Here is a 12,829-nt window from a genome sequence, read left to right on the forward strand (position 1 = left end):
TATCTTTGGCTAATTAAAGACCAGTTGTGTTGCCACATTCTGAAGTGAAAACATAAGGTAATTTGACTGGACTATTGAGAGGCCACAGGGAGTTGGTTGTTGTTATCAGCTTGATGTTTGCCTTCAGAACGCAGAGCAACAACAGGTTTCAAATTTTTGTTCATCAGCTGATTCTGATGTTGGTTTCAAGGGATTCTCTTCCATCTGTGTTGTCACTGACCATGTAAGTACCTTCTCATAGTGGGATTCCATTACTCTTTTTGTTTCTGACATTTGTGAACTGGGTACAATATTTAATTCCCTCAAATGAGAATAAAACAAACTTGACATTACTTCCTGCCAAGGTCTTTTGTGCAAAAAGGTGCAATTCACAATTTGTACTCATGATGTTGCTATTGGTCTTCCACAGTAATTACAGGAGCACTGAGGAGTCTTGTCTGTGCAGTTAATGTGACTTTATTACAATTACAAGTAGTGCTGCTGGGCATGTTCTCACAGAAATGATTTAGTTTGACTGGAACAATGGGTAACATGAGTAGCACATTTCGCAAGCATCCAACTTTTCCAGTCAATCAAATGGCTGCATAAATCCTTCTAATATCCACTTGAATGTGTAACTGCACTCTATTGTTTAATCAAATCAAACGTTCTTTGCTTTAGCCAGTAATGAAAAACTTAGCCTACTGGTGTATCAAATTTGGTTGTAAACTTCATATGTATTTCACATAAATCTGTCTTTAAAATGTGTATATATTATTCAAAGTTATTTTAATACTGGGTTAATTCTTTCTTGCCTGCTGTATGCCAAAAGTTAACTACCTTATCTGGAAATGAGGAACAGTAGGCTGTCTATTACTGTCTCTTGGCTCTTTAAATCTGTCTTTAATTCCAGACTGTTTTAGGCATTATTGTCCATCTGAGAGAGACTCAGCTGTTATCACATCTTGTTTATAGAGATCTAACCCAGCAGCTGACAAGCTCAAGGCATCATCCCCGCTCAATATGCTGTATTGTCAAAGAGTAATTTTGTCACATAACTATCCTCTTCACGACAACATCAAACCATAGTGAGGAGTTAAACAGGTTTTTATTATTATTAATTTATTTATTTTGCAGGGCTTAAAGAGTCTTAATTTGTGCTTCCACCAATTAAAGCCTTATACGGATCTTAAATCAGAGCAGAATGATGTATTGCAAAAAATCTTGCTCAGTGATTTTGCTTTCCAAAACAAATATCCAAAGGTCCTTGAATCAAGATACATTTACTTGACCGGCAAAATGAAGATATTAAGTCTTGTAGGAAGTTGTATTTTCAAACAACTAATTTCTTGCTCCGTATATTACATTTAGAGACCATGCTGTTATATTGAGTTCCCTTTCAATTCATCCCTTATATTTTTTATACTTGGTCTTAAATCTTAATTTTACCTTCATAAAACCTCCATAATCCCTGATTATAGCATACTGTTATTTCTCTTTAAAAATGTTGTAACGCTATATATAATATTCCTAAATAATATTTGTTAACAGCTCAGAGAAATTAAAAATCAGTTTATCATAGTTTTAGCTGTATATAAACTCAGCAAAAAAAGAAACATTCTCTCACTTTCAACTGCTTTTATTTCCAGCAAATTTCTTAACACGTAAATATCTGTTTTAACGAAAACTGTTAAATAACTGTTCTTCGGGTCTCTCTGTAGCACTTTACAGTTTATTGACTACATTTGCAGTCCTCGTACCTCCTATGGCATGTTCATGCAGGTGAGCAGGGACCCCGGCTATCTTTCTTCTGTTTTTCAGTCAGAACCAGAGTTTATGGTTTATAGAACAAGTATGGAAAATATTGTTTTGTAAACTTATTTGGATTTCACAAATAGCGCTTTTAACAATACAGACTGTCAAAGCAACTTTCCAATATCAATATTTTAAAATATAGTATTCTGAAAAAGAGACTTTTCTTTTTTTCTGAGTTTATTTGGCACTGATATTTTATATTGGTTAGACCGATCAATTACAACACACAAAACATTTGTTACTTGTAAATGTATCTACTTTACCCAACTGCATCAAGTTTCTGCAGGTTTTAAAATAAATAGGGATATGCAGCACATAATTGCAGCAAATAACATTTGCATTTGAAGGTTTACATTGATAATGAAGGAGACTGACATAAATACTGGGAGCAGGTACCAGGAATTTAGTAGAACATCTTAGAAAGATCATAGTCATAATGTTCAGCAGGGAGTTTTGGTCAATGAAATTTGCAGTCTCTGATGTTACTGGCTGTCAGAGCTCTTTGCACCTTTCTCATCCCTAGGTTGATTGAGGAGCTCCTCTATTCGTTGAAGGTCCTTATCAGTGCCCTGATGTTTCTCACACTTCATTTCCCCAATGAAATCATCTGTAAGCTTGAGACGAGCATTCCTGTAATGGAGACAATAGCTTAATTTTCAGCTCAAAGTGACTTGTTTATCAATTCTGTCCAAGTACGAAAAGATTTTATTTTCCTCGTTTTACTAACCATTCAGTGACTTTCAGCTCATGTAGCTCTCGTCTTTCCCGCTGTCTCTTGTCATGCATGGTCTCGCCCCCCAACTTCTGTAGACCAATGATTACAACTCCAGCCGGCAGCCTGTTATAACATCACATGTTTGTCAAAAAGCAATTAAGCAATATTGCGAGCGAGAGTGCTGCTTATATAAACACAAGGTGTGCAGGTAATCACGGCCATGCTGATATTTAGAACAACAGCATTTAACTCTTCTGTTATGAGTGCTGAATAATAGTCAATCTTCGTTTCAGTTACAACATATTTTAATATGCAATGGATTATCAACAATAAAACACAAAGAACAATTTTTCTGAAAACTATATGCTAAGAATTTTTTTCATTTGCATATCTCAAGTGAGGAAAATATACAAATCCAAATGTTTGTTGACAGAAGTGTAAAATTATGCATAATGTGTTACAAAATGTGTGAAAAGAACAATACCCTATCTTTGTTATGGTACAGGCCCCACCATGAAACAGGTTAAGAAACAAGTAAACAGTCAGTAATAAAATAAGAACAAATAAACTAATTCCAAGCATTACCGTAAATATATACAACAGAACAAATGTTCACGTTAAGTACACACAGTGCTTTAAGTTTTTCAGGTATTCAAGGTACAGAGTATACATTTAATATACTTAATCCTTAATATATAATTAATCCTTATTAAAGCTAAGTAGGTTATTCAGTGTAGAGCAGATTTAACCAGTGACTTTCTCTTTTTCTTTTGTTCCTTAACATTAATGACTCAAGACAGCAGCAGATAAAATAATCTGCTGTCACTTTACAGACCAAATGCATGGATCACATATTTTCTTCCAACTGTTCATGCTGATTTAATACTTATTATTAAGAATGTGCTTACAAGGATACTGACCAAAAATGGGCATTTTGACTTATTTTCTGTTTTTGGCCAGATACTTGTACTTTTTACTGCGTAAAATTTTCCACTCAGTATCTGTACTTTCACTTAAAGCAGACATAAACTTGTAAATACAAATTCAATATGGCTAATTATTATTATTAGTAGTAGTAGTAGTAGTACTAGTAGCAGCAGTAGTAGTTTTGGTAGTATTGTATGTGTTGTGTTCATTAATAAATTGACAAACTTCAAAAACTAGCCAAATTAAAATTAACGTGCAGCAAGTAGTAGTTTTGGAATCATTAAAATGGTTTTTTAAAGTATGTCTTCAGTTTGTTTGTATTTTTTTTTTTTTTTTTAGTTTTCGTTAACAACAATAACAATGATGAAATGCTCCATGGTCTTTCACTGAACCATTTCCAAGTCCAATAATAGTGAGCATGTTAGCGTGTAACAGTCTTCACAATTTGTAGAGGATAATGTACTATGTATAGCCTTTTTTCACTTTGTTGCACCTGACTGAGGCATTAAGGTCTGTCTGCCGGCACACTGTGTGCTCCAGGTGTGTATTAAACAGCTGCTTCTAACTTAAGCATCTCCGCTAATGAGGGGAAAGAGTGAGAAAGTAGCAATGAACCTAAAACAAAAAGAACTATAACAAGAACATTGAAAAAATACGTTAAAAAAAAGAGCACAGCACAGCTGATAGTTCTTAAGATCAAAGCTTAGTTGGGGACACTTCATTTCCAGCGATATCGTCGACCTGATTGCTAAGACACTATTTAAACTGAACTGAGCTGGATGATGACATCACTGAATTCAATAATGAAATGCCTTTAACTGAAAATCTTTTTTTAATCTTTTCATTTTACATTATTGACACACTATTTTCCTTTTTTGATATTGTGCAGTTGCTTTGACACAATTTACATTGTTAAAAGCGCTATATAAATAAAGGTGACTTGACTTGACTTCTGTTTAGCATATGGGTACCTCTGGTAATGAGAAATGAAGAATGAAAAGAGGAGGACTGGAGGAGCAAAAGGGGGGAAGGGAGTTGTTTTGGCTGGGGGATGCAGATGTAAGACAGAGGGTTACAGGGAAGGCCACAGCTGACTGACAGAACGCCCTCAGAGAGGGAGGGAGATGGTAGTGTGAGGGGGCAAAGAGTGCAGTGTTGCTCCAGGGCAGACACATTTCTCCAGGGAGAGCAACAGCGCTGAGATGTGCGCTCGTGCACGCACACACACACACACACGCAATCTCTCTCTCTCTCTCTGTTCTACTCACCCCAGTACAGCTCCTATGGCCGTACCAGCCAGCAGCCCTCTAAGTCCCAGATTCAGCCGGAACACTCCTCCTGTGAGAGCTGAACACAAACCCATGCGAATACTGTCATTCTATCCTGTCATCTTAGTATGTTCAGCAAAAATGCTTTTAAAATCACTTGAGGCACAGACACAAGCCTACTAAAGTACCATCACCCAGAGACCCAGAGGATGAGTTTGTGAACTTACCACCTGCAACAGCAAAATGGCTCAAACCATTTTTGTCTCTGTACACTGTCAATCCAGTACTTACAGTGCTGTAAAAAAAAAAAAAACAGCATAAAGCGTTTTTCATAATTGCACAAACTGACAGGCAATTCATTTTTCTGCAGCAACAATCCTAGTACAGTAATTCTAAACCTATTCTACTGTTTTCAAACACATGCTGTATATACTTCTAAAACTAAAATGTGCTGCTGAAATAATACTGCTCATTGGAACGGTGTATTTTTTTAATTTGAACTAACCAGCAGTGCATACAGAACAATTTAAAATAATGACTGTTTTCAAATAGGTTTCCCCAAACAGTCCTACCACTCTTTTCAGCCTTCCCAAAAATCATTTCAAAATTAGTAATGTTTTCACAATTTTCAAAAAGAGGAAAAAACTAGAGAGAGACTGATAGCGGCAGTCAGAATGGAGAGAAAAAAAAAAAACACTTGCACCACTTCCATAAAAACTATATTATAAAACACCCTCATAGCAGCGTTAACCTTTGTTTTTTTTTTTATTTGATGCAAAAGTATAAAGTGTTGTAAATGTACATATATTTTAAAAAAAATAATAATAATATTTAAAAACTTTGCAGGATTTGCGATGCTGATGACTGTTAAAATTCGTCATCACAGTCTGTGAAACTGGTCCATAATACATTAATTGTAAAATTAAAAGAAAACTTCACCCAAAAATGAACATTTGCTGAGAATGTCCACACTCTCAGGCCATCCATGAGATAGATGAGTTTGTTTCTTTAAAGGAAATTTAGCATTAAATCACTTGCTCATTAATGGATCCTCTGCAGTGAATTGGTGCCATCAGAGAGCAAACAGCTGTTAAAAACACCACAATAATCCACAAGTCACACAACTTGCATCACGGTCCTTCAAATAATGTCTTGTGAAGTGAAAAGCTGCATGTTTTTAAGAAACAAATCCATAAAGATGTCACTTCCGAATCAGAATCTATAAAAACCTTTTCTCTAGTGAAAAAGTCCATCCCCTGTTGTCCTCTCACATCAAAACTTATTTCTTTAGAACGGTTTTGGCTTGACTGTAAATATTTACATAATGTCTTTGTAAAAAATATGTCTTTGACTATTTATCTGTAAATATTTCTCTCCTCATTCAGACAAGATAGATTTTTCACTGGAGAAAGCAATATTATGGATCATATACTGTATCAAAGCAGGTCTAAACGGAGTCAAACCAAAATTTATTCAGACACCTTCAACATTTCTCACATTATCACAGTTTATTTGCTATAGTTTAGGAAATGGTAATTAAATATGATAAGAACTCAAGAGTTAAACTGTGTCAGAACAAATTCATCTTGATAATGTCAGATAACTTTGATAGACAAAACATGATCAGGTCAAAGTATCAAATCAAATTTTTTGTACCAATTTTTTTTAATCAATTCTACTGTATCAATGTACTGTATGAAGAAATCTGGGGTATAATACGTCACAGTTTACTTTATTTTGCTATCCTTAATAACATAAACGAACTATAGTGTCCTGCACTCACTAGTAAAAAAAAAATTCAAAAATGATATCTGGTGACTGAAGAATTTTTTATTTGACTGTATATGGGTGGATTTTGATGTGAGAGGACAACAGGGGATGGACTTTTTCTACTGGAGGAAGTATTATGAATTATGGGGTTGTATTGTAGCCAGAAGCGATGGATTGAAGTTAAAAGTCTTAATGATGGATTTGTTTCATTCAAACATTCATTCAGTCAAACGATTAATCGCATCCAAAATAAAAGTTTTTGTTTACATAATATATGTGTGTCTTGTGTTTATTTATTATGTATATATAAATACACACACATACAGCATATATTTTGAAAAATGTTCATGTATTTATGTGTATATATTTCTATTCATATAATTTATATCATATATAAATATATTTAATATATAAACATTACATATTTTTCTTAAATATATACATGCATGTGTGTGTATTTATATATACATAAGATACACAGTACACACAGATTCATTATGTAAACAAAAACCTTTATTTTGGATGCGATTAATCGTTTGACAGCACTACTTTACACACAAGACGTTAATTGATGGACTGGAGTTATGTGGATTATTGTAGTGTTTTTGATCAGTTGTTTGGACACTCATTCTGACGCCATCCATTCATTGCAGAGGATGCATTGGCAAAGCTTATGATATAATGCTAAATATCTCCAAATCTGTTCTGATGAAGAAACAAATCTCATCTACATCTTGAATTGGCTGAGGGTGAGTACATTTACAGCATGTTAATTTTTAGGTGAACTAGGCCTATATCTATGTCAGACAAGTTCATTCAATCATGTACTGTAATTACATGTTATACAAATTAAACCTAAACATATCTAAACTTACTTAAACATGGTCACAAAAGCTGCTATCCTCCAGCTCCACCTCCAGCCAAAGCGCACAAACCCACGAATAGCTGCATTATGGGCTGAACGCTGGACAGACACAAACATATACACAAAACATCACTGTATGCATATTTCAGCCCTATAAAATGATGTGCTTTTCTCAGCTGTACAAAATATAAAAACAAAGCAATTCATGCATCAAGAAACATTTTACAGTTCTCAAGTATACTGAGGCATTAATGGACAATAAGAGCAAACATCAGTGTGAATGAAAATCTGTTGTTACAAAACAGATACATTTTCAGCCTCTGTTCTTTTTGTCTTACCACTGCATCCACTCTGTTTTGGTAAATTTCAGCCTGGCTGAGCTGGATGAATCTCTCACGGGCATGTCTTGCTCCTGGTAGGCCTCCATAGACCATCCCAACCACAGCTGCAGCAATGCCACTCTTTACTATATTCCTTAACTCCTCTGAGTACATCTGACCCTCGCTGTGTGGAAAACAGAACAGAGTCAAAGAGAGGCAAATGCACCATGCCCACAAATGTATCTCTGATACTGTGTGTTACAAATATGGCATATCATCTGGCTGTGTTTAGTTAATTGTGAATAAAATCTCATATCACGTGTATCAAACAAGGCGAAGAACATTTAAAGTCCTATTACAATGGCAGATCAACACAAAAGTGTGTTATGCATTGCGGACACATCACTGATGCTTACCCTCTGTAGAAAAGATATTTGAGACGATCCCATCCTGTGTCAGGGAACTCTGGTTTATCTAGGTGCTGTGGTAAGGTCTGTGTGGAGGTACTATCCGATGCATGGACACTAGGAAGACTGAACCCCGGAAGACTCAGATGTGAGCCCTCAAGTCCATGTGCATCTGTCCCCCCACATGTGGGTGATGAATTCTGCCGGCCTGCAGTATGCATCAACAAGCTGTTTAATCACAGAAACACAAGGCCAGAGGTATAAGAGCGTGTTTATGTATGTTCATCCACACTGACACACACATGCCCTATGGTTAGAAGACAGAATCATACAGACAGGCTGCATTTAACACCTGAAGCAACACAGCTGTCAAAAAGAGTTTCTGCATCACAGAGGAATAAATTATAGAAGCTTGTTTCCATTAAAAAAAACTATGAAAAAAAAACTATGATAAAAAAAATAAAAAAATAATAATAATTGCCACTTTTTATATCACAACTCAGACTTTATTTCTCGTAATTCTGAGAAAAAAGTTAAATAAACAAAGAATTTATAATCTTATCCTTGCAATTACAAGTTTACATCTTAAAATTAATTTATAACTAATAATTCTGCCCGTTTCCCTCAGAATTCAGTTTATATCTCGTAACTCTACTTTTTAAAATAAAAAAATATATATATATAATTTATTGTAGGGAATTGTAATCTCCCTGGTGAAAAACATACTGAAATGTATTTGAAATACATTTATTTTGTACTGAGTAAACTACAAATACATTTACATGCTTAATAAAATACCCTGCAATTATACTTTTGGTATACTAAACTAGTAAAATTAAAGTCTGCTAAATTGAAACAACTACTGTTAAGCTAAACACACTGTAATTGTGAAGAAGTAGTGCTGATGAGGTCCAACTAAAGATATATTTCAGAATATTTGATTCTACTGAAGTGGAACAATTGCAAGTATACTTCAGGTACACTTTAGACCAGGGGTCTCCAAACCTGCTCCTGGAGAGCTACCGTCCAACAGATTTCAGCTCCAGCCCCAATCAAACACACCTGAACCAGCTAATCAAAAAAGTCTTCAAGAATCAAGGCTACTTGTTAATTTCAGACAGCTGTGTTGGAGCAGGGTTGGAACTGAAATCTGCGGTAGCTCTCCGGAAGCTTTAGACCTTATTAACAGTTAGATTAAAACACATTTTAAGCAAATGATGGAAGGTGCGTTAAGACATTAAAATATGTGCATTGTGCAATAGAGAAAAGTTCAAATAATGTTTAAATATAATTTGACATCAGTAAGTCTTAAGTGATATGTCAGGAAATATATTAATGGATTTTAAGCATAAAATAAATGTATTTTAAATAAACTATGGCATACGTATTTTTTTTCACCAGGGCTTTTATCTCACAATTCTCTCTTTTTTGTCAGAAGAACCACGAGATAAAAACCCAGTTTTACACGCGATGACACCCCACAATGATATCAAATCATATTTAAACCAAAGGTAATATGAATGCTGCTTTGGCGGAAAAGTAGTCAAACACAAAGTCGAATTCAATATATTCCAAACAGTGCAGAGAAGCATGAAGTACTGCGTATGATTTACAGTAAGTAACGGCAAGTGACATCGCTTAACAATTTAGGATCATTTGTAAAATGCTAAATAAAATAGATTTTCTCACTGTGAATGACAATACATATACAGGAGCAAACTGTAGTATAAATCAATATGGACAAATTCTCATAAAATCCGTCAAGTCTCACCTTCTTTCATTCACAGCTCTTTCAGAGACCATTACAATGTCAACATGTCACTTCCTTACACAGTGGTCCAGATGCGCCATCTAGTGGTGGAGGACCCGACTTGGCCAGTTTTGCTCAAACAAGCGATTTGAAATGTATTTTTAAATAAGGAATAAAGAAAAAAAAAAATTTAGTGTTTAAAAAAGAGCTTTTATTGTTCATGATTACCTTTATTGAAACAACTGACTAATTTGAGGTCACAAAAATGACTGAGAAAATGTTCAATCTTCAGACAGCGTGACAATCTCTGGAATACTAGAACATATTCAACATCTCAGTATAAATTCAGCTATTCTTACATTCAAATGATCCTCTAGTGGCACTTAAGTGTGGAATCAAAATGAACGTCATCGATACTTTACTACCAACACTGGAGGTTTTGCTGGTATTGTTCCATTGATAGTGACATAGAAGACATGTTAAAAATGGTACGAGTTCATCCAAAATCACTAATCATCATTCGGATCCAGATATGATTGTTTACTACAAAAAGTCATTCTGCACTTGATCAAAGTAATCTACTGACATTATTTAATGTAGCAAATGTATTGAATGTGGTCTTAGATGACAGGATATCTTTGAACTGGCTTTAAAGAACTAGTCCTAACTATTCAACTGAAATAACCCCATAAATCTGCAATGGAAAAATATCTACATAACTTCCAACAGGAGAAAAAAAACAATGAAACCATACAGTTTTAAGGAAACATTTTTGGCAGGTCGTTGTCTGTTATGTTGTTTTGTTTCACAATACATTATTTTTGCATTGTGCTACACCTGCATCAGATTTAACACCACACTTCAAACTGACTTCTTATGACCTTAAGAATTTGTGTTGAGACTGATGAATGCTATGAAGACACCAAGCATATTTTAGCTGTGTAATATTTCTGACATCGAGAGGATGAGGGTCTGGACAGGTCTTTTTTTAATAAGGTAGATCACTATATTTTAACTTAACTGATTTTAAAACATTCCTTGAGTCTCAACCTTTGAAGCGATATAGACCGTCTTAAAGACATTTGGCAGGATTCACTGGATTTACCACACAGAGCTGCCTTTAAACACTCTTTTCAGCTTAAGATCAGTTTAAAGAGCAACAGAACGAAGAGCAAAAATAAAGGAGGATGAACAAAAACAAAAAGGAAGATGGTCTCCCACATTATGATTTCTTCAGGTCAGAGCTCAGATCTGCTGGCTCCGTGGATGATCTGATTGTAATTAGATTCTCTCTTGGGTTTGTATTTGAGCAGCTTGCTGAAGTCAGTGAGGAGCCTCTCCCAGTAACAAGACACATCCTCCATACGGAGATGATTCAGAATAAAGTTCTGGCCCCTAAAGAAGTACAGAACCATAAATATTAGTATTAGCACAGACAATGTCTTAAAGGGATAGTTTAGCCAAAAATGAAAATTCTATGATCATTTACTCATACCTATGTTGTTCCATAGCTATAAGCACCTTTTTTTCTATTGCAGAAAACAAAAGGCAATGTTGTCTTTTGAACTATGTTGAGAGTTGCTGAAATCGCGTTTGGTCTCATACTGTATCGCGTATCTTGTCAGTGTGTGCACTTGCTTGGCCATTTTTAGTGATTAATAGGAAAGTGGGTTCAGCTGAATTCTAGCAGTGATTTGTTAGATAGGTATAAAAAAGGTTATTATACCGCGGCAGCCCTCGTGTGAAGCCCTCTTAGTGTGAAGACCGAAGAGTGTAAAGACCATCGACTCTACCGTGCGACTCCACCGGGCTGGGACACCGGCAAACGATTTAAGTATAGCTTTTTATTTTTATTTTATTTTTTTCCTTTATATGTTTACTATTGAAATATTGTTGTTGTATGCATTTGTCAATTTGATTTAATTTCCGTATTTTCTTAAATGGGCGTGTATAGAGTATTTACAGAGTGTTAACTTTTAGTTTTAGTTACTTTTTCTTATTTGTAAGTCGCTTTGGATAAAAGCGTCTGCTAAATAACTAAAAGTAAAAGTAAAGTAAAAGAAGCTAGTCTGAACAATACTGGTAACCAAAAAGTTTTTTTTGTCTGGCCAGAGGAGAATGACTATTTCGACAATATTTCCCCGACTAAATACTGTAAAGCTGATATAAAGCAACCCAGCTTTATATCAAGCTGATGTAAAGCTGCTTTGAAACAATTTGCATTGTTAAAAGCGCTATACAAATAATAGTGACTTTGACTTCCATTATATGAACAAGAAAAACACTAAAACATTTCACATATTTTTATGTCTTTTTTTTATATTCCAGAGAAAAAATCATACAGGTTTGGAACAACATGAGTGTGAGTGAACCATAACAGAAGAGTATTTTTTTTTTATGAATCTCGGATAAGCTGTATATACATGACGAAATAGAATAAAAGATAAATGGATAAAAGAATGAACAATTTGTTACCTCAGAGCAATTTCTTCTGCTACAGCATCATTTTCTTTCACAAACTGAAGCAGCTCTCTAACAACAGAAAGAAAAACAGTTTAGATGCAGTTCTCTGCTGCTGTTCTCATTAACATTTCTATGAACACATTTCACTTGTTTCATAATTACTTTAACAGGTCTAGAACAATATGAAGGTGAGTAAACTGAGAACATTTCAGCTGAATGTGTTACACAGATTACATTTACAATGTATCGTCTAATTGTTAACATTTCCTTTCCCCTTTTTGTCATATATATGCAAGACTGAAATTGGCACTTTGATTGGTCATATTTGATATAGAAATACAAATGTGACATACTTTTGTGAAATGCAAATGATTTTGAGCACAAACTTCGATTTGAATCCTTTGTCATTGTTACTAGGCCCATTGATAAAGCTTCGCAAAAGTGTGAATGGAGCTAATACCTTACATGTGCATGTAAAACAAAGACAAATGTTCCAATTTAGTGAAGTATTTATAGGTTCATTCCGCAAAAACAACAAACTTCACATCCA

General features: G+C 34.7%; 2 protein-coding genes across 3 annotated transcripts in view; both read right to left on the reverse strand.

Annotated features, from left to right (window-relative positions):
• Nucleotides 1–439: 439 nt before the first annotated feature.
• Nucleotides 440–9,912, reverse strand: LOC306872842 (complex I assembly factor TIMMDC1, mitochondrial-like). Of its 2 annotated transcripts, none has more exons than XM_079421713.1 (8): nucleotides 9,838–9,912; nucleotides 8,076–8,294; nucleotides 7,678–7,843; nucleotides 7,350–7,438; nucleotides 4,932–4,999; nucleotides 4,705–4,783; nucleotides 2,522–2,632; nucleotides 440–2,424 (listed from the first exon to the last, which is right to left on the reverse strand). In XM_079421713.1, exons 1-8 carry the CDS (start codon nucleotides 9,867–9,869, stop codon nucleotides 2,277–2,279), a joined length of 912 nt encoding a protein of 303 aa, XP_079277839.1. In that variant the 5' UTR covers nucleotides 9,870–9,912; the 3' UTR covers nucleotides 440–2,276. The 2 variants fall into 2 exon arrangements, with proteins under 2 accessions (XP_079277839.1, XP_079277840.1); XM_079421714.1 differs by having other exon boundaries at nucleotides 1,076–2,424; nucleotides 8,076–8,274; nucleotides 9,838–9,894.
• A 96-nt stretch (nucleotides 9,913–10,008) lies between these two features.
• The window catches only part of LOC306872835 (protein O-glucosyltransferase 1-like), a 6,219-nt gene continuing 3,398 nt past the window's right edge, over nucleotides 10,009–12,829 (reverse strand). Inside the window, exons 10-11 of the mRNA XM_079421704.1 lie at nucleotides 12,292–12,348; nucleotides 10,009–11,211 (exon numbers count right to left, since the gene is read on the reverse strand). Of these exons, the coding sequence (XP_079277830.1) occupies nucleotides 11,055–11,211; nucleotides 12,292–12,348 (214 nt within the window). The 3' untranslated portion in view covers nucleotides 10,009–11,054. The remainder of the gene's footprint in view (nucleotides 11,212–12,291; nucleotides 12,349–12,829) is intronic.

The sequence above is a fragment of the Barbus barbus genome (assembly GCF_936440315.1).
Source record: "Barbus barbus genome assembly, chromosome: 7".
Classification (NCBI taxonomy): Eukaryota; Metazoa; Chordata; class Actinopteri; order Cypriniformes; family Cyprinidae; genus Barbus; species Barbus barbus.